Consider the following 22910-nt stretch of genomic DNA (forward strand, 5'->3'; position numbering starts at 1 on the left):
AAATTCAAGGACATAACGGGAGGTTTGTTCCGCTCTGTTTAAAAAATCCAGTGAAACAACAGTAAAGCACGACTTCATCTGGCCGAATAGCAATAATACAGAACTAAATCCTAAGTGTTTTATAATTTAATAATAAACCTGTGCTTCCTAGAAAGGATTTTAACATCAACAAGATTTAAATTTGATGATAAAATAGTTGATTTTAATAGGCCTGTGCTTAAATGGCAACAACAATACAAATAGTGACAAGAAACAGTTTATCTGTGGCCGACTCGGCTAGTAAATCCATTTAAGGTTATGATTCATATTTGTAAGAGGTGTACAATATAGGAGGAATATTTGAACTTTTCACGAGTGTTTTAAAGTGTTCTTGTATGTGTGAATATGTTACATTATAACAGACATTAACAAAAAATGAACAGTGTATATGGGTTAGAATTAATATTAAATCAGTGCTACCTAGAAAGGATTTTAATATCAACAAGATTTAAATCTGATGATGAAATAGTTGATTTTTTATGGGCCTATGCTTAAATGGCTACAACAATTCAAATAGTATATGTGAATGTATTACAACAGACATTAACAAGAAACGAACAGTGCGTATGGGTTAGAGTTAATATTATAGATGGCAATGTTTAAAGTAAAATGGAGTGATGTTAGATCTTGGGATATTGATGCAGAAAGTGCTGATGAAGGGAGTAAGGCTTCTGGAACATGTACATGTAAAACATTGTAAAAAAACAAATATTGATAATGTATTGACAAAGCAGACTAAACCATCACCCATTGTACATTATTACTCTCAATAAGTCTTATAACAAGCTGCACAGAGAGTATCCTTACTTAACTTCACACATTGTTCTGTGTCATCTGTTAACCTCATAGATGGATGTCACCTGTCAGAAATACATTCAGTGTCCACAGCAACAGCTTTTTCCACAAGATAATTATATAAATATATTTTCATGTCACCTACTAGGGTAGTAAATTGATGCAAGTATAATAGACTAATATAACTTGGAAACAATTTTCTTTAACCCATGGGTAAATAATGCAAGTATTAATTATTATTTTTATTATTATTGTAACGATTTGTGAGGTGTGGCTATGAAGTTGTTTACATGTATTAGTATTATTATTGTTTATGTAGTTATGTCTGGACTTCATCGGCATAAATCATGATCATATTATTTGTGAGGTTATGTCAGAAACATTTGCTGTATAAATCAATTTCAGTTTATTTAACGTAAGAACATGTAATTAATAGTATATAATTTATTACTACCTCTATATATGATGTATAATCCAACATAACATTGTGCAATACACTGTAATAAGTCCAGAAAAATGCATGGTGCAACTAGAATTGTGTAGAGAATTCCTTTCTTTGTAAATAAGCTATTGGAAACTCTCAAATTTACAAGTACAACATGTTATGTCATATCCTTCTAGAAGCCTGGCCAGGCAACATTGTTTTGTTGAGACTTGTGTGGAAGTCGTGTTAGCCAAGTGTTCGAAGTCAAGTATGTGAATCACTTTTATTGGGTTGGTAGTTTACATGCAACTGTTGCAGTCTCTCGTTATTCTGCACAGTAGTGTTTTGTTTATCAAGATGTCAGTTCATTAGTACGTGCGTGTGGAAAATATAAATACAATTTGTAAATAAATAGTGTACATAACTGACAGCATTTTGTCTGAGTCTTTGTGAATATATCACAATGTATAACAAGGAAACAAAACTGTAAATATTTTAACAATTAGGTAGTTTTATAACACTGTATTGATCATTATTAATATTAATTAGCCAAGGAAATAGTAAAGTATTTTAAATCCTCACCAGAAAAGGCAATCACTGTGCAGTCATAATCATCATCTAAGGGTTCAATTCGGGTCATTTTGCTATTACTTTTGTTAGGTTCACTTCACTGACACTGCTGCTGTCTATTCTCTCGTCTACTAGATCAGTTCATATTACTAATTTTCATTTTTGCACATGATCACCAACACTAATACAGTCACTTTTCCCTAGTTCTGGAAATCTGTCTGCAAAGGCGTTTAACATAATCAATTCTAACGTTTTACAATGGAGAACATGACTTCTATGGGATTTTGATCTGCATGGTATGAAAGCAGTCTCCATACTGTATGTCCATTAGCAGCTATTACTTCATCAATTACATAAGTTTTGTATCACAGCTCATGAAGTTTAATGAGTTCATACAGTTGAACTTTCAGCATGGAATTAAGGAGTGGAATGTTTTTAACCCACAACTAGTTTTTCAAAGTAACCTTGTTAGACTTTCATACTGGGGACTTGTCATCTTTTTTGTGCTGTTTAAGGCACTTTCAATAAAGAGCACTGAACTGGGTTTCAAATTAGGGATCATCTTCTCTTTCAACAGAGGAATATAATATTCACTGCTTATAATGCATTGGGAATGAAACCTCTCCATACACCCGCATGGAGAATAATCGGTCATTCTCCTCTCGAGACAGGGGGGTTTGTATACTGAAGTGCTATTTTCAGTCCAGGCTTTAGGCATAGAATGGCAACTACATATTGTGCCCATCCAGTTTGTGCCCCACTAACAAGAAAGGACGTAATGTAATTAAGGGCATGTTTATTCATAATTGCATTGGCTTGACGAGCTAAACAGCTGATTACCGTACTGCTCTGTTGAAATGAATGAGTGTGAGACTCATGCTAGCACAGGGGAGGCTGTAACACTTGTTTTGCTGTGTGCAGCATGCATTCAAGGCCGCGTGGAGCCACATAACAACTTGTGAAGGGGAGATGCGCATGAACAAAAAGAGTTGCAATAAACTGCGAGAATTATGTGTGTTTCTGATGTACTGAACCAATTACAATTAAGATACAAATTCCAGCCAATAACAGCTTGAAATGAGGAGTTACACCTCAAATTATAAAGTGAAGAAAGAAGTGTAACTGCAAGAAGGCACTCTCTAACACATTATTCCTTCATAAGTAGTCTCTCTTGCAAGCTGTATTCCTTACAAGTTGTCTCTTGTACCATTTGACTTTATTCAGATTTGACTTCATCTCTGAATAATTGTGAGCATTCAGAACTACATGTTGTACCCTCAACTACGTGAATGTGGAACATCGTATTCAAAGAGGAGACTGCCATAGTGCAGGGTTTGATGACAGGCCATTCAGTGTGTTTTCTACAGCGGGGAATGATGATAATTACAGACTTCTCTGAGATAATCAACTCGGCTGACGCAAGCTTTGAAATCCTCTTATTGTTTGTTATAATTCTTGGAAGTCTGCCAGATAGTTAAATAATTAAACATGCATGTTGTACATCCTTTGGCACAAGAGAAATTACAAGTTGAGTATAATTCTACAAAGGTTATAATGTTACAGTTCATATGTTTCACATTCTAAATTTAAGCATTAATTTGAGTGAACCTCCAATTACAAGACCATAGGCCATTTGAAGCAACGAAGGAGAGCCTCAACTTGTAAAACCACAGATCATCGCCAACAATTATCATCATGAGACATCATGCATTCCTAAACCTGTACAGTAGAAGTCCGCTATAGCGAGTACGGCATATAACGAGAACCCCGTTATGATGGCAATTTTTTGTTGCCCCTTCAAAGTTCCTATATTAAACTGTGTATTAACCTTCGGTTACAGTGAGAGTCCTATCACTGGCGCATCCGTTATTACTAGTGATTAAGCGCGCGGAATTTTTTCCGTTAAGTTGCATACCTTCAGTATTGTTCCTTTGCTATTTCCACTAGTGAGTTTTCTCATCGACATTCGAAGATGATGTCAGAGTCGATTAGCAATACCCGCCAACTGCTGTTCCGTAACGAAAATTCAAAATGAAAGAGGATATATTTCATAGTAAATGCATTAATAACGTGTCCAGCAACAGTTGTTAACTCGTTAAAATAAAGGTTGACTAAATGGTCGCTTAATTTTAATGCCAAATACTGCAATTAAATAAGAATGGGATACACCTCGAGATATGGCAGAGAGCATAATTTGTTTCAGTGGTTAGTTTATATTTTCTTGCATCTGGTTAAATTAAGGAAAGGCTATTATCATGTAAATTTATAGCGAGAAAATTATAATTTTTCTACTGGTGCTTGAAGCGGGTTTTCATCATACGTAGTAGAACCTCGATAATTCGAAATCGGTTAATTCAAAATCCCACGTAATTCGAAGAAGCTCTCGTTCCCGGAAACATGAGATACCGTTTTGCATGTTATTTAAATTGTTTAATTCGAAATACGGATATTCGTAATTCGAAGTACAATGTCGGCCCCATTACCGAAATTCAGACTTTTAATTCGAAACTGCCTTTACATTTTAAAACAATAGTACAGTATGTTAAGAGTAATTTCAACTCGAAATTTATCCGCGTCATAATAGAATGCGCGTTCCGGAACGTGGAGGGGTACGGTAGCTTTCCGCACTTACTCACTTCGGTGGGTCTACAGGGCGCTTCATGATTGCCAAGTTGAATGAAATCGGAATTCTTTTGTATTCAACCTTTTCAGGAACACCGTAATATCATGCAACAGGCAGTGTGCGGGAAAACAGAATGCGCGTACACTGGCGATGCCGACAGTTGACGAAAAAGCGTGGCTCATATAATAAATTCATAGGCACCGAACAATACTGTCATTGCCGATGAAACTGCATTGCTTTATTTTAATGCGAGCCCAAACGGTCTTATGGTTTTAAAGGAGAAAGTGCCAGCCGGAAAAATCGCACAAGGGTCGGGGATGGGGGTCATTGTAGTGCGTTGCAATTGCAATGCACATGGAAGCGAGAAACTTTATCCCCTCGTCATAGAAAAGTTCGATAAGCTACGTTTTCAGGGCGTCGGGCACTTTCCATCCCAGTACAAAGCATCTAAAAATGCAAACAGTACAGATATCCAAAAAAATAATGCATTTGCACAGGGGAACTAGCATAATTTATCCTCGTCTTTGAATTGTGTGATTTTTTTCTTTCGTTGCGTGAGGTTATGTTCGTCAGTGATTTATCCAAGTGCATTATTTGAACATTGTAAATGCACCTTGTTGGATACATTTCGGAAATATTTTTTCTATGGCATTGGAAAGGTTTAAACTGTGAATCGAGATGATTGCATGTATTAATGGGTCTTAGAATACTTTGTGACGCGGCAAGTGTTTACATTTCTGAAGCACGAAAAAAGTGCCATGGCGGGAAATCGTACAAGGATAGAGTCATAGGAAAGTTTGATTTTAAGGGCATCGGGTACTTTCTGTGTAAATACAAGGCATCTAAAATGCATACAGTATAGTACTCCAATGAATAAAGCACTTGCACATGGGAGCCAGCATAGATTTCTCCTCGTCTTTGAATCGTGCTTTTTTTTTTTTTTTTTTCGTTGCGTGAGGTTATATTTGCAGTGAGATATGCAAGTGCATTATTTGAATACTGTAAATGCACCTTTTTTGGATACATTTTGGAAATAGTTCTTTTTTCATGGCATGGTATAAACTGTGAATCAAGGTTAACTGCATGCAGTAACGGGCTTAGAATATTTCGTAACGCGGCAAGGGTTGGTACTTCTGAATTGCGAATTGGAGGTTAATTCGAAATCACGTAATTCGAAGTCCGATTTTTTAGTCCCAACGACTTCGAATTAACGAGGTTTTACTGTAGTATGGTCAAGTTAGGATAAGTGACGCTGTTTGAATAAGAAAACTGAAGTGTTTGCCACAAAATGTGATTGATCATCTTCTGTACAGTATAGTTTCCTCACTATATCCATTTGCAAGCTCTCTCGTAGGCATTCGAAGGTGATGTTGGAAAATACCCGTCGACTGCTGTTCTCTAAAGAAAATTCAAAATGAAAGAGGACACTGGTAACATGTTTCCGTAATAAATGCGTAAATAACGTGACTGATAGCAGTTGTTCACTCGTTAAAAATAAATACTTGAAACGCAAGTAGAGAGATGATAACTTCCTCGCTAAAAGTTTACATGTGAATAGCCTTTCCAAAATTTAACTAGAGGAGAGAAAATATGAACGATCCTCTGAAATCAGTGATGTACTCTGCCATATCGTTAAAAATAAAGGGTTGTCTTGCATTCGCGGCCTAAGAGTAATGAATACCACTGGCAACGAAGTACAAGGTGCCTCAGAAGAAATGGGAAATTCTGATAACCCGAATGATGTTCAAGTCGGTGCAGGTTATATTATTATTGGCATTACATCAATATTTGAAGAAACCAGTGAAGGGATAAGTGTGAACAGTTGATATTTGTGTAAATTGTTAATTTGATCAGAACACAAGAAAACACAAAATTGAGCTCAGAAAACTAAGATAAACTGTAGGTTAGAAACTCGTGAAAAGAACTCAAAATCCATTTCGAGAAAATTTTTGTGTTTTACTTAGCATTTGAAACGAAAAGTGAAGAATTGTGGGGAGATATGTATGAATATACTTTTGTGTTTCATAATATCATGTTTCAGGAATAAATTATCTATCAGAAATTTTTTTTTTTTGGTGCAAAATATTTCAACAATTCACTTTGTTCCAAAAAAATTATAATTGTATTTTTCGATAGTTAGAAATGGTGATAATTTTTAAAATTATTTCTGTTATCTTCATGTGGATCATTCTTTCAGCTTTCTATTGGTATATAATATGGATTTATTGGGATTAATATGAGTTTATAGGCTTGATTTTACTTTCATGGTGTATATTGAGGAAAATAACTGCAGCATTTGACGGATAAACCTGCAGCAGTTTGTTTCTATGAATCTCAGGCTGAAGAAATGACATTTAAAGGGGAGTCTTAAACGGATTAAGATAAAAAACTTCAAGATGATATGTAAAAATCTTGAGGAAATTTAAAACAGTGAGAATGTAAATGGTGTCAGTGGACTTTCCGTTTCACCCTGTATAAGTAGAGCTCTATAAGTTACCAACAGATACATTCAGTACATATTCCTCCATTCTTCCAGTTTTTCTTCTGTGCCAGAAAAATAACACTGGAAAAGCACAGAAACATTCATGATTTTTGAAAAATGTGCTATTTGATGCATTGGTTCATGGTGTGGGTTATTGTAGTCACGTCCTACTCTGTGAACCATGGGGAACGGCCTAGTAAGTGGTCCTGAGAGTCAGGATACCAGTTGCTATGGAATGGGAGTGGTCATCTCAGACATATTCTGAGTGGTGACCCTCCTTGTGCTCAGGCGGCTAGGACTATACAATCCACCGGTGGTCTCTAACCCGTTAGTGGAGAGGTTCTCACTTGGACTATGTGCAAGTAGGGTAGCATCAAAGAAGTACCCAAGGAAAAGAGTAGTTTACCCAAGCTCATAAAAAGTGAGAAGCCCTGAATATAGGGGTCGCATTATGAGGAAACATGAAAAGAACTGTCTGCGACAACTAATACTTCAAGGAAAAATTTTAGGCAGAAGATGGATATCGCTGATCGACAATTTGAGAAATGGATTCGTATACCCACTTTGGAGATTTTCCATACTGCACATGACAGAACATTTTTTTAAAATTACAATTGGCTTTACGCTGCACCGACTCAGGCAGATCTTATGGTGATGATACAAGACATAACAAAGATAGCCATGCTTGTACACAAAATCAAGATAGTACAAGGCAGCAGTAGAAATAATGTAACCAGCTGCCACATGCTATAGAGAGAATTAGAAAAATACTACCTGCTATACAGAAGCTAACATATAATATTTCAACTACCTGAAGAAAATATGGAATTTGTTTTGCTGTTTGTTTTATGTCACTTTTTTTTTTTTTTTTTTTTTTTTTTTTGCTATTTGCTTTACGTCGCATTAACACAGATATGTCTTATGGCGATGATGGGATAGGAACGGCCTAGGAATGGGAAGGAAGCGGCCGTGGCCTTAACTAAGGTACAGCCCCAGCATTTGCCTGGTGTGAAAATGAGAAACCACGGAAAACCATCTTCAGGGCTGTCGACAGTGGGGTTTGAGCCCACTATCACCCAGATGCAAGCTCACAGCTGTGCGCTTCTAACCACACAACCAACTCGTCCGGTAAAATATGAAATCAGGATAAAAAATTGGTAATGTCTCAAAAATACAATCTTCAAAGGGACCTTTAAATGACGGGGTGCTCATGGAAATCTGATGAGACCTTCCGAGTATATTGGTATAAGGGATCCATGGTTTCCAATGGTTCATTACAGAGTAATAATGTAATTATGATTTATTCATATTGTTACACCATACAATCTTGTTCCTGTGAAAATACTTTTACAGCAGCGAAAAGCCTTTAATTTGCAATAACCAAAATGAACACTACAAAACGCAGAGTAACGCAACAACCCTCAGATGAAACATGTACACTTTTATCACAGTGTATTCAATCTGTTCTGTACAGTAAATAACAAATACAGAACTGTTTCCTTACAGGTATTGTTCAGTGCAATACAGATACAGGTCACAACTTCTGTTATAAGAAAACATGTAATCAAATTATTAGATTACCTCAAAGGTGTCCACCTGTGTTTGTCCGGGCTCCACCAACTCGGATTTAATTTCTTCTTTCAAATGTGTCTTCTCTGATTCAAGTTTATAATTGTCCTGTGGAAAAGGTACTATATTAAGAACATTCTTCAGACATATCTGGGACTGGAATATTCTTCATACATATCTAGGAATTTTTGTCACAAACAAATGATCACGGCAGTTCATAATTTCATAGAAAACGAGTCAGCTGCAAGACTTCATTATTATTTTCCAGAAAATGTTGGAAAGTGGAGTATCCTTAAAAAAAAGTCAGCACAGAGAGTATTCAGAAGGGGATATTTTGGATATATTAAATTGTGCAGCAATTGTATAATAAAATAACCCGAAACATCAGGAAAATGTCATGATACAATTATTCTGCTCACCCTAAACAAAACCATCCTGAAAACTCATATATTCAACTTTTATTACTGTTATTTATCACATGCAGTACCAGCAAGTACAGCTCAGTACAAAATACATCTCTTCCATATCTCCTGTTATGTGCGAGGTCCTCAGCCTGAAGGCAGGGAGGATCCTCAATAGATCTACCATCAACTGCCATTGAGAGCGAGGTGTAGCTGAGGAAGCATATTAAGGAAATGAGGAGTAAGGTAGTTTTCCATTGCTTTCTTCTCCTTGCCAGGGAGTGCTGTTACATACCAGCCACTAATGTCCCCTGAAATGTACATATGAACCAACCAAATGAGCGACTAATTCACATCCTTTCTTAAAGCAACAGGCTGTTTTGGGAATGGTGTTAATAGTGAGCCCAGGATGAGATGGACACAAAATACAAGCTAGCTTTGAGAGACAGTTCCGTCAACAAATTTCAACACTGAAAAATGTTTTAAAAAAGTAACAAGAATGTAATGCAAACAAACTCTTGCTAAAAATATGTTGTATGCACAGTTCAAAGGCTTCGGAGAGCAAATGAATATTTACAATATATAAGAAGCGATGTAGCACTCTTTTCTGTACCTCACCATGAAGAACCTCTAGTAAGGTGATGTGTCACTGTTCATTTACAACAATGTTTTCTTTTTCTTTTTGTGTGTAGCAGAAGTTTGAAACATTTTCATAAGTTTGAAACAACTTTTTTTCATCATACAATGTTAAGATTTTGGTATGAACCCAAGAAAATATTCTACTACTCATTAATTGTTTAATTTCAGATCTTAACCCTTCTGTAATTGATACGGTTCATTCGAGGATTTTTAAAAGGCTTATGATCAATACAATTTGTAACAATTTGATGACTACCAATAAATAATAAACATATCTATCAATTAACGGGGAGTGAAATAAGTATAAATACCAAGACAATGGGCGCCACCTGTAAAACAATTACAGGAATATATAACTATGTAGAGCAATGAGTACCTCCCTCTCCCAAGGTGACGGTCATCAGGCTGACGAAGCTCCAGACTTACTTTATAACCTTACCTGTTTACCCCTGAAATTAGATGTAGGTAGCATTCCAGGTTCATCCTCACTCCATTGATAAAAGATTTACTGCAAGTTTGATACCAGGACTTTACTCCCAAAATAATACACAAAATATAAAGAATACCACAATAATCATCACTTAAAGAGACCCCCTCCTGATTGCCGTCCACAAAGGCAACGTACAAACAACTACGACCAACATTAATCATTACTTCACGAGACCTACTCATTTACATGTACCACTATTAGTTAGCAAGTTTATGTAAATCATCCAAGACGATTTTGTATTGATTAGGTGGTATAATAAATAACTTAATGTTATTATTTCAACCTACTCGTTTGTCGTTTACAAAGGCAAATATACACACTACAAACCATCAACAAAATTATTGATACTATATATACATTTCCTAACAAACCTCCAGGTAAGAGTCCCACTACACTCACTAATGTTACAGAACAAAAATCGTATTCTGGTAGAGAAAAGTACGACGACTTTCTCTATGTACGGATGCAACCTTCTTTACGAAGATCATCCCTAACCTTATTTACACACTTCATCGACGTCGTGAGTCCTTCTCGAGTGCCGCACAGGTTAGTGTGACGCCTCGCGTTTCTCCAACCGTAACTGGATACTCGGCCGACGATCTTCTTTATCCAGAATTACCTCTGTGCACAACCACACATCCACTACGCTTTGGTGCCACCAGAAACTTGTAGCATCAGCGATATTTAGCCTGCTCACTCCGTAGGTAAAATATACTTAAGACCAATAGAGCATCGCCTAGGAATCTGCGCAAAGTAGCTCCCGCGCACCGGTCCGAGTGAGAAACACATAATCAAAAACACAAACACAATCAGTATCAGAGTCAGAAACAGCATTAGAATAGAATCCGAATGACTTGCCGCACACGCGTACCTGCTTATATAGGCTTGCTGCACGTGGTTATAGCGTCCTGGAAAGTTTATAGGTAGCAACGCTCTCACAGGCACTCACTCAACCCAACCTCGCTTAAAAACAAAGCCCTCGTATTGGCTATCGTGCGTCTGTTGTGACATCGAACGTCCACTCATGTACATCCACATTGATCCACTCCAATTCTTCAGCCTATACTACCTGCCGTACCTCGTGTTTCCAAGCCACTTGTTGCAATACATCCAACTGACTTCAACCGTCCTTCCCGATATAGTCGCAGTTTTCCCGGTTGCATAATCCTTACGGTTAGGCCATATTTACAGACTCTTACCCAAACGGAAATTTATACAAAATATAATGATGCACATATGCAACATTCCCTAACTACACATTCTTCTTATAATATTACGTTTTTACATTCTCAATAAACAAAATTACATGATTTTAGCATTACAAACTATATAATACCAATATAAATGGTCCGTTATTGGACATTATAAATTTTCCAGCTAACTCATTCTTGGCTGCCAGCGTTTTGCCCTCGTGTGCTAGGGTGGGCTCATCAGTTGGTACCTAGCACACCTACCAATACGCTGGCTAGTGCATACCGTGAAGGCCACTGCGTAGGCTAACTGGAGCCACCGGCAGTGCCAACGCACTGAGAGACTTTGTCTCATTACCAAAAATTGATGCCTGCTTGGCCATCAGATGATATCATAATATAATGTCTAATGACGGACCAAACAGGGGCAAAACATTGGCAACCAGGAATGAGTTAGCTGGAAAATTTATAATGTCCATTTATAATGGTATTATAAATTTACTCATTCCGGACAAATATTCAGATTCCCTATGGGAATCAACATCTGTATCACATACCACTTAGTCTAGCAGCTTGTCTCCTTTCTCCCCAATCTTCCCAGCCCAAACATTGCAACATTTTTATAACGCTACTCTTTTGTCGGAAATCACCAAGAGCAAATCAAGCTGCTCTTCTTTGGAATTTTTGAGTACTTCAATCAAGTAATCCTGGTGAGGGACCCATACTGTACCGGGAAAAGTTTTTGGGGAAAGGGCATGAGTAGGACCTCAGGGAGTGTAACTTGGTTTTGGAGCCGATACAGAGTAGGATAGACTCGCAGAGCGAATAATAGATGGTTAAAATTCTTTTTTAACAATTTATTAATTCTTCACCCTGCAATATGATTATTGGACTCAAATCTGGCATTGAAATTAAAAGTTTGAACGTAATCTTCCTGAATTCTGTTCATGAAAATTAAATGAATATCACTGATTCCAAAGTCTTTCATATGTGAGAAGACGAGGTATTAGATTTCCACCTAAAGTCTTTCTAAATATGAGCACACACTTGTAATTGCAAATTGACATGAGAAATTAAATTTCTGTTAAAAGTTTTCAGTTTTTCAGTTTGTGAACCTTGATGTATAGCACATTTGAAAAGCCTAAAGTCTTTCTATGAGATATGAAAATTAAATTTGAAAATTAAATTAATCACTTCTGAGAAACTATGAGAACTGAAATATTTGTTCACACGCAGCACTGAAGTTTCCACTGTTCAAAATTAATGAGAAAATTTTAGTCAGTTTGTTACTACTCACTGAATGAAAGAAATGTTGCTACAAATGTTGAAGGATGGACGTCTGGAATGTTCCGTGGAGAATTAGGATCGGCGATGTTCCCTTAACACACCATGTTGACGTCCCCGATGAGGTGATGATAGCTGGAACTGGATCGTGTAGAATTGCAGCTCGTTAAGGTGATTTTTTTTTTTTTGCTAGGGGCTTTACGTCGCACCGACACAGATAGGTCTTATGGCGACGATGGGATAGGAAAGGCCTAGGAGTTGGAAGGAAGCGGCCGTGGCCTTAATTAAGGTACAGCCCCAGCATTTGCCTGGTGTGAAAATGGGAAACCACGGAAAACCATCTTCAGGGCTACCGATAGTGGGATTCGAACCTACTATCTCCCGGATGCAAGCTCACAGCCGCGCGCCTCTACGCGCACGGCCAACTCGCCCGGTAAGGTGATTTTTCACACACGAAAAAAATTCACTTAGTGCGAGTAGTTATCACTGACACTGTCATTTACTGTTGAACACAGTTTATGGCGTAATTGAACTTTAAGACATTAAATGAATAATCACAGTCCTTCCTGTATGAAATACTATTTAAAGTCGTTACTGAAACGTCCATAATTACACAATTCACACTTGAAAAAAGGCAAATCATAGTCTTTGAACACGGTCATTAAGTCACTAAGGATTATTTTCGGATTATCTTGTTATTATAACGTCATATTACCTCAGAAAAAGTTCTTAGCATTCACCCAGATTACTACTGTAAGTCGTATACTAATATGGCGTGAATAAAGAAATACAGTTCAATACTCGAAAAGAAATGAGTTCTGGTAATTCTACACATTAGTTTCTGTTCATTGTAGTTCAATATCATGTGAAGTAAATAAAGTCCACTCATAATGATATACTCTGTGAACGTTAAATATTTGGTATTTGCACTTCAATAAGTTCAGTCATATTATATTCTCAAATGTCTTTAGAATTAGACTGTAGTCGCGACACAATATACTAAATACAGTGCGACGTCTTTTATAATTTTGTCGCCGATATAACTTTGTGTTCCGGAAACGCGACGGCAAATACTTTCACCGTGACTGCGCGGACATACTGTACGAGGGTCGGTCTCTCCTCTGTCTCACTCACACACATCTGTGTACTCGTCCATGTACTGCGCTGCTCTGTTGTTAGCCTTGACATATATACACTGGCGCTGGGAGGGGTGGTTTCTCTTGGCCATGTGACCGTGAGTGTATAATTTTCTTAGACTTTAAATTATTATAACTCAACAACCATGGGATGGATTAATTCGAAATTCACAGGGATTAACTTTTATGACGTCCGCTACAATTCATCGTTTGTCCCGTTGAAATTGGTTAAGGCGTTGAAAGGCTTGCGAAAAGAAAATTCTTTTCGAGAAATATCTCTAGGGGAGGTGAGCTTCGAGCGACAGGTGATGTCACTTGACTTCGCCTAGTGCACTCGTGAAGTCTGGCACCTGCTGGAACATTCCTTTATTTAAATGTTCGTACGTCGGACGGATATTTTATGCTGGAATAACGTTTCTTTCGATTGATATGGGCCAGGACATAGGCTTTCCTGGTATAATACACTGGAACCATACTCTAGCTGGGGTCTTACCGGAGACTTAAATGCTCTTTCCTTAACATCCTTACTACAATCCTGGTGGGCTGAGTGGCTCAGAAGTTTGAGGCGCGCGTTCTGACCCTAACTTGGCAGGTTCCATCCTGGCTCAGTCCGGTGGTTCTCGAAGGTGCTCAAATACGCCAGTCTCATGCAGGTAGATTTACTGACACATAATACTGTAGAACTCCTGCAGGATTAAATTCTGGCACCTCAGCATCTCTGAAAGCCGTAAAAGTAGTTAGTGGGATGTAAAGACCACACCATTATTATTATTATTATTGTTATTTTAACATACGTGAATTGTCCCTTTCAGAACACACAAAGCTTTATTCATGATTTTGTTTGCGGAGGATCCAGGATGCTTCCATCTGTTGACTAAAGATCTTCTTCCTTTCTTCCGTCTACTTGGTACCTGCTCTTTCTGGTACTTCAGTCTCTGGAGTCACTTCCCACTTGTCAATTTTATTTCTATACATATTTTGATTCAAAATTTTGTAAGGTTGAATTTTTGCATTCTACATGTCTGCTACTGTTTGTTTTATGCAAAGGAAATTCTTCAGTTTATCAACTCTTTCAAGAACTTGATGGGTTAGTCTGGTTTCTGGAAACCTATTAACATGTCCATAAAATTTTAGCCTTCTTTTAATGAGGTCTGCCACAATATTAGATAACTTTTCTGTGGATTTCCGGGTTCCGAGATGGCACACTTCTTCTGCATATCTTGGTCCTAAAATCTTCCTCATGATTTTTTGCTCTTCTTTTAGGATATTTTCCAGCTTCCCGTTTATATGAAGCATTAGATTTTCTCCTGCATATACAGTAAAACCTCGTTAATTCGAAGTCGTTGGGACTCAAAAATCGGACTTCGAATTACGTGATTTCGAATTAACCGCCAATTTGCAATTCAGAAGTACCAACCCTTGCCGCGTTACAAAATATTCTATGGCCCGTTACTGCATGCAGTTAACCTTGATTCACAGTTTATACCCTTCAAATGCCATGAAAAAAGAACTATTCCAAAAATGTATCCAAGAAGGTGCATTTACAGTATTCAAGTAATGCACTCAGATATCTCACTACCAAACATAACCTCACACAACGAAAAAAAAAAAAAAAAAAAAAAAAAAGCACGATTCAAAGATGAGGAGAAATCTATGCTGGCTCCCATGTGCAAGTGCTTTATTAATTGGATTACTATACTTTATGCATTTTAGATGCCTTGTATTTACAAAGGAAGTACCCGATGCCCTTAAAATAGAACTTTTCTGTGACTATCCTTGTACAATTTCCCGCCATGGTACTTCTCTCGTACTTCAGAAATGTAAACACTTGCCGCGTCACAAAGTATTCTCAGACCCATTAATACTTGCAATCACCTCGATTCACAGTTTGAACCTTTCAAATGCCATGGAAAATACTATTTCCAAAATGTATCCAACACGGTGCATTAACAATGTTCAAATAATGCACTTGGATAAATCACTGACAAACATAACCTCACGCAGCGAAAGAAAAAAAATCACACAATTCAAAGACGAGGATAAATTATGCCGGTCCCCCCTGTGCAAATGCATTATTTTTTGGATTTCTGTACTGTTTGCATTTTTATATGCTTTGTACTGGCATGGAAAGTGCCCAACACCCTTAAAACATTGTGGTTTATCGAACTTTCCTATGACGAGGGGATAAAGTTTCTCGCTTCCATCCTATGTGCACTGCAACGTACTACTATGACCCATTTAAAAACATAAGACCGCTTGGGCTTGCATTAAAATAAAGCAATGCAGTATCACCGGCAATGACAATATTGGTAATACTAAATTCCCATGAAGGGAATTAGATATTTTTCCACCAATAGAGCATATCAAAAACCAGATCAAAAATTGGATATATGGCTTTTCAGGCGTTTGCTCTATTAACCAGCATTTCGTCTTAGGTCTGACACTAGACTCGTCAGAGTGGGATGTGTCAGACCCTACCCACTGATGCTGGGGTGTATGCAGGTGAACTTATCAGAAGCCTCTTATGTGGCACAGTCTGATAACTGCATATGGGAGATAAAACTCCACAATGGAATTAATGCCAGCCTAGCAATTCCAAATGGTAATACTAAATTCCCATGAAGGGAATTAGATATTTTTCCACCAATAGAGCATATCAAAAACCAGATCAAAAATTGGATATATGGCTATTCAGGCGTTTGCTCTATTAACCAGCATTTCGTCTTAGGTCTGTGGGTAGGGTCTGACACATCCCACTCTGATGAGTCTAGTGTCAGACCTAAGACGAAATGCTGGTTAATAGAGCAAACGCCTGAAAAGCCATATATCCAATTTTTGATCTGGTTTTTGATATGCTCTATTGGTGGAAAAATATCTAATTCCCTTCATGGGAATTTAGTATTACCATTTGGAATTGCTAGGCGGGCATTAATTCCATTGTGGAGTTTTATCTCCCGTATGCAGTTATCAGACTGTGCCACATAAGAGGCTTCTGATAAGTTCACCTGCATACACCCCAGCATCAGTGGGTAGGGTCTGACACATCCCACTCTGACGAGTCTAGTGTCAGACCTAAGACGAAATGCTGGTTAATAGAGCAAACGCCTAAAAAGCCATATATCCAATTTTTGATCTGGTTTTTGATATGCTCTATTGGTGGAAAAATATCTAATTCCCTTCATGGGAATTTAGTATTATCATTTGGAATTGCTAGGCGGACATTAATTTCATTGTGGAGTTTTATCTCCCGTATGCAGTTATCAGACTGTGCCACATAAGAGGCTTCTGATAAGTTCACCTGCATACACCCCAGCATCAGTGGGTAGGGTCTGACACATCCCACTCTGACGAGTCTAGTGTCAGACCTAAGACGAAATGCTGGTTAATAGAGCAAATGCCTGAAAAGCCATATATCCAATTTTTGATCTGGTTAATGACAATATTGTTCGGTGCCTACGAATTTATTATCTGAGCTACGCTTTTTCGTCAACTGTCAGCATCGCCAGTGTTAGCGGATTCTGTTTTTCCGCACACTGCCTGTTGCGTGATATTACGGCGTTCCTTAAAAGGTTGAATACAAAAGAATTCCGATTTCATTCAATTTAGGAATCATGAAGCGTACTGTAGACCCACCGAAGTGAGTGTAAGTGCGGAAAGCACTTTTATGTGGACTTGATCTTTAATTTCTTTCTTACCTATGCATTGTTTTCCTTCTACGTTCCGGAACGCGCGTTCTATTATGACGCGGAGCGGATAAATTTTGAGTAGAAATTACTCTGTAACATACTATTGTTTTAAAATGTAATGGCAGTTTCGAATTAAAAGTCTGAATTTCGGTAATGGGGCTGACATTGTACTTTGAATTACGAATTATCTGTATTTCGAATTAAACAATTTAAATAACATGCAAAACTTTATCTCATGTTTCCGGGAATGAGAGCTTCTTCGAATTAGGCGGGACTTCGTATTAACCGATTTTGAATTATCGAGGTTCTACTGTAAAGCCTCAGGTTTATTAGAGGATTGTAATGTTCAATCTTAACATGGAGAGATGTACATTTTTTATTGTAGATTTCTCTCGTTCTCCCATCAGCCCTTCTGAGTTTTTGGACATGGTTGTTTTGAGCTATTTTTTCTTGTTCAGTTGGTTCGAGGATTTCACCCAGGTATTTGAAGTGAGGGAATCTGTTGATTTGTCCATATTTTATATTGAGACTATGGATGTCTAGTTTTGAACAGAAAAGTTCAGTTTTCTGGAAGGAGATATGAAGTCTGACCTTTCTGGCACATTCTTGGAGAATTTCAACTTGCTTTACTGCTGTGACTTCATCGCTGGACAAAAGGGCCACGTCATCAACAAAGGCTTAGCATGATATTTCAAGTTTTTTTTTGTGTCCCAATATTTACTGGGTTCCCGCTATTTTGTGCTTTCAGTTTTTTTCCCATTCCCTCATCACCTTATCTAAGGTGAGGTTCAAGAGGAGGGGTGACAATCCATCTTCTTACCGGACACTAGTTTTTATCAGGAATTCGTCTGAGATACCTCCCATGAATTTCACTCTTGACTTTGTGTCAGTGAGGGACTGTTTGGTCAAGTTTAGCATTTTGGAGTCTAGTCCCTGTTCTTTCAAGAACTGAACTGAGATTGATGATCAATTGAATCATAAGCCTTCTTGAAATCTACGAAGGTACAGATGATTGGAAGGTTTCTGAGGGCCCTGAATTTTAGAGCGGTTTCGAGGTTGAAGATCTGTTCAATGCACGAACTGTGAGGGCGAAACCCAGCTTCATATTCACCAATCTTATGCTCGAGTTCTTCTTGTATTCTTTTCAACAGGCATGCAGAGTAAATTTTGTAGCCGACTTCAAGGAGGGAGATTCCCCTGTAATTGTTGACATCAGCTTTGTCTCCTTTTTTAGTGAAGTGGGTGAATCAAGCCAGATTTCCAGTCTTCGAGAAGGTTTTCGTTGTTTCAGATTTTTTGTGTGATTTCTCTAAGTTCCCTGAGTGAATTTGGACCAAGATTCTTAAGGGATTCTGCAACAATCCTGTCTCTTCCTGAGGTTTGTTGTTTTTTAGTTATTTGTTGTGGCTTTCAATTTCTTCCTGGTTTGGTGAAAGTGATTTTTATTATTATTACAATTCTTAAATACCCTCATAACCATGTGTAGAGATCTCTACCTTTTATTTAAAATCCCACTTAAATGATTATCCCAAATGAAGGTCTTTCCTTATTTTAACACCTAGGTACTTACAATGATCCCCAAAAGAAACATTCACCCCATCAATGCAGTAATTAAAACTGAGAGGACTTTTCCTATTTGTGAAAATCACAACCTGACTGTTAACACACAGTTTAACATCATATCAATGCCTACTGTACATCTCACAACATTATTGATGTCCTTCTGGAGTTGCTCACAAACTTATTTATTACTCTATACAGAATAACATCATCCGCAAAATGCATTATCTCTGCTTCCACTTTTTTACTTGTATCATATATATATATATATATATATATATAAGAAAACATAAAGATCCAACTATACTGCTTTGAGGAATTCACCTCTTAATTATTACAGGGTCAGATAAAGCTTCGCCTACTCTAATTCTGTAAGATCTATTTTCTAAGGATAAAACCACCTATTCAGTCACTCTTTTGTCTAGTCCAATTGCACTCAGTTTTGCCAGTAGTCTCCCTTGAATTACCCTATCAAATGCCTTAGATAGGTCAACTGCGCTACAGTCCACTGACCTTCTGAATCCAATATATCTGATATATGTTGTTGGAATCCTACAAGTTAACTCTTTCCAGTCTAACTGCAAGCATAGCTCGCAGTGCCCGAAATTACGCTCAGGCCACGCTGCAGGCATAGCCCGTAGTAAGGTTTGACAATTCACTAAAAATCGAGAACGAGCTATACATGCATTCTGGTGGTTACATCGTGTTTCTTCATGTATTAGTTACAAGAGTATTTAAGCAGATGGCAGTATTATATGTCTAAGTCAGAGAATTTCCAATATTTTCAATCAACATACATCAGTAGATGTTGTCACTGAGTGAGCTCTAAGACATAGCCTTTTGCGGCAAACATGTACTTGACAAAAGTGATATTTTCGATATTTTATGATATATGATAAGTTTATGTGCAAATGAACATATTATTGACATATGAATTCACAACAACTTCTTAAATTTCACTATGATTGGAGTTCGTTTTACGGCCTAGCGCATGTTCCCGCATATTTCAAATTTGCGTGAATACATAAGATTGTCTACATATTAGTAAAGTTGTCTGTTTAGAACACTGTATTTCATCTTTTTCAGAAGTCTTTTGTGGTAAATGGAACAATATCTTTACATTTGAGTAACTTTTGACAAAATTTATCAATTAAAATAAAATTTTATAAGAGCTCCTATTTTCATTATTGTAATTATTACTCTTATTATTGAAAGATTATTTTTATATCGTACACATTATTGTTGTTGTTTTGTAATTGCAATGCACATTATATATTTGCAAAATAGTGTGAATATAACAGTATTTCAGAAAACTGTACTTGCTTAGTTATCTGTCAGATCTTTTTTCCAATCACAAAACATGGTATAATATATAAACAATTTTAAAATCTCAAGTGATAGTTGACATAATACAAACAGTGCTTTTCAAAACTAGAAGCTCACACAAGCACAAAGAAAAAAGAAACATGCAAATATCTCTTACAGAAACAGAGATATAATGTTTTAAATATCCTTAACCCCTTAGCATCGCAGCCATTTAGAGAGCTCTCTATCCCGCGGCTGGATGAGATTTCAACTACACGCAACTGAAATACATTGATTCACTTAAAGCGTTACTCGAAGTATAAGAGCAGCCTGATATTCACGAAATTTGGAATTCCTTATGATAGAATTATGTGCATGCTTATAATTACACAATTGTTTCACATTTCCTTAGTAATTTAGTTTCGTGTGATAGAGTTTGAAGTACTCTTCGAGACAGAGACCCAAGTAACACTCTGTCAGCAGTACACCAACGTCTTCTTTTCGCCGTGTTTTGAACACACAATACAACGTCTCTGAAGTTTGATTTCTCACCCTTGGGTGATAATTCCTTGATAAAATGTCTTTCCTGCAACCTTGAAACTGTATTATCTGATGCGCGCCGGCCTTGAATATTTCCTTCCCTGGCCGAGCGAGAGTATTTTGTAAACAAAAATTCCATCAGCTGAACTCGATAAGATATCTGCTCAATTTTTGTCCCTGTGACTTGTCTGAATATTATTAGAGAATTTAGAAATCAGAATTTACTGTTGAAAACTTCCTTTTGACCGGTGTAATTACCCATAGCCTCCCATACAAAATTTCCAAGTTCTGGTTCCTCTTCATCGTCACTCTCATCATTTGCCACTGTATCCACCACAGCCAAATCATCTATTTCATTATCACTGCTGCTAATACAGTCACTACTAGTTCCAACTAAACTTTCATCGGAATTCTACAATATTTCAAGCATGTTACTGTCAGTCAAACCACGGCTGGATCCAGCCATTGAGCACGGCGCGTCATACGGACTGATGAAGCTGCAGCGAAACCAAAAGCAGCAGGACGAAACTGAATGAGAGGAATAACATTTATGATGAAACAAACCAATTCGATACATATTTCAGATAAAAGGTTGAGATATCGTCTTTCAAACGAGATATATACTATGAACAACTGCTTCTCGTACCGTATGACAGAAAGCAGAACTAACTGTTGCCTACACAGAGCGCTCGTGAAGGGTTACGAAAATATTACAAGCCGCGAAATAGAGACAAATACAATAAATAAACCACATTCTTAATGTAAAATTAGAGCAAAGAACATCATGCAAAAAAAACCTTCACAGATCATCATTTCTTTATTTTATTCTGTGGGAAAGGATGAAGCAAACAGACTTTTTAAAAAAGCAGAGATTAGTGCTCAGACTTAATTGATAAATATTTTTCCTTGAAAAAATAACTACATTTTAACGATTTTCAATTCTTATTTTCAACAGTGGTAAACCCGAAAATGTCTTCTTGGAAACAAAACAATTTGCATATCCATAACTCCAAAACTCTTCGCGCAATAGCCATAAATGTGAAACCACGTGTGGGTCTATACCACGTATAGAGGTCGGCGGCTACGGAAGAAAAAGGGGTCTATACGACATATAGAGGTTGGCGCTGAGGGGTAAAAAGTGCCCAGTCCAGAACGTTTGTTAGGGATATTAAGGCTGGAATGGGTTAAGCTTCAGTGGAATAACCTTTCCTAAACACAAACTGCCTTCTATCAAACCAGTTATTGATTTTGCAAACATGTCTAATATAATCAGAAATAATGCTTTCCCAAAGCTTACATGCAATGCACGTCAAACTGACTGGCCTGTAATTTTCAGCTTTATGTCTATCACACTTTTCTTTATATACAAGGGCTGCTATAGCAACTCTCCATTCATTTGGTATAGCTCCTTCATACAAACTATAGTCAAATAAATACTTCAGATATTGTACTATTTCCCAACCCATTATCATTAGCATATCCCCAGAAATCTTTTCAATTCCACCTGCTTTTCTACCTTCCAACGTTTGTATCTTATCATAAAAGTCGTCATTATCATGGGTAAATTTTAATACTTCTTTACTGTTAGTCCCCTCCCCCTATCTGGACATTAACCTTGCGACCAACAATCTTTATATACTGTTAAGTGAATACTTCTGCCTTTTGAAGATCCTCACAAACACACTCCCCTTATTCATTAACGATTGCAGGAATGTCCTTCTTGGAACCTGTTTCTGCCTTAAAGTGCCTATACATGCCCTTCCACTTTTCACTAAAATTTGTACAACTGCCAATATCATGCTTGCCATAAGGTTATCCTTAGTTGCCTTCTTTGCCAGATTCAATTTCTTAATAAGTTCCTTCCATTTCTCCTAACCTCCACAGCCATTTCTAACCATTCTTTTCCAACCTGCACTTCCTTCTTAGTCTTTTCACTTCTCTGTTTTAAAATAGTGGGTCTTTACTGCTTCTTACCACTTTTAAAAGTACAAACCTGTTTTCACATTCCCCAAGAATTGCTCTTAAACCCATCCCAGAGTATGTATACATTTTTATTTACTGTTTTCCACCAATCATAGTTATTTAAAAAACTCCCTCATGCCTGCTTTATCAGCAATATGGTAATACATTATAATCCCACTTTTAAGACCTTCCTTTCTATCACATTTTTTAAACTA

The 22910-nt window shown here is 37.3% G+C and overlaps 1 protein-coding gene across 1 annotated transcript in view; it reads right to left on the bottom strand.

The window, feature by feature from the left end:
* The window catches only part of LOC136874606 (probable inactive protein kinase DDB_G0270444), a 117607-nt gene that overhangs the window by 52187 nt on the left and 42510 nt on the right, over positions 1-22910 (bottom strand). Inside the window, exon 5 of the mRNA XM_068227877.1 lies at positions 8515-8610. Within this exon, the coding sequence (XP_068083978.1) occupies positions 8515-8610 (96 nt within the window). The remainder of the gene's footprint in view (positions 1-8514; positions 8611-22910) is intronic.

This window comes from Anabrus simplex, chromosome 5 (assembly GCF_040414725.1).
Source record: "Anabrus simplex isolate iqAnaSimp1 chromosome 5, ASM4041472v1, whole genome shotgun sequence".
NCBI lineage: Eukaryota > Metazoa > Arthropoda > Insecta > Orthoptera > Tettigoniidae > Anabrus > Anabrus simplex.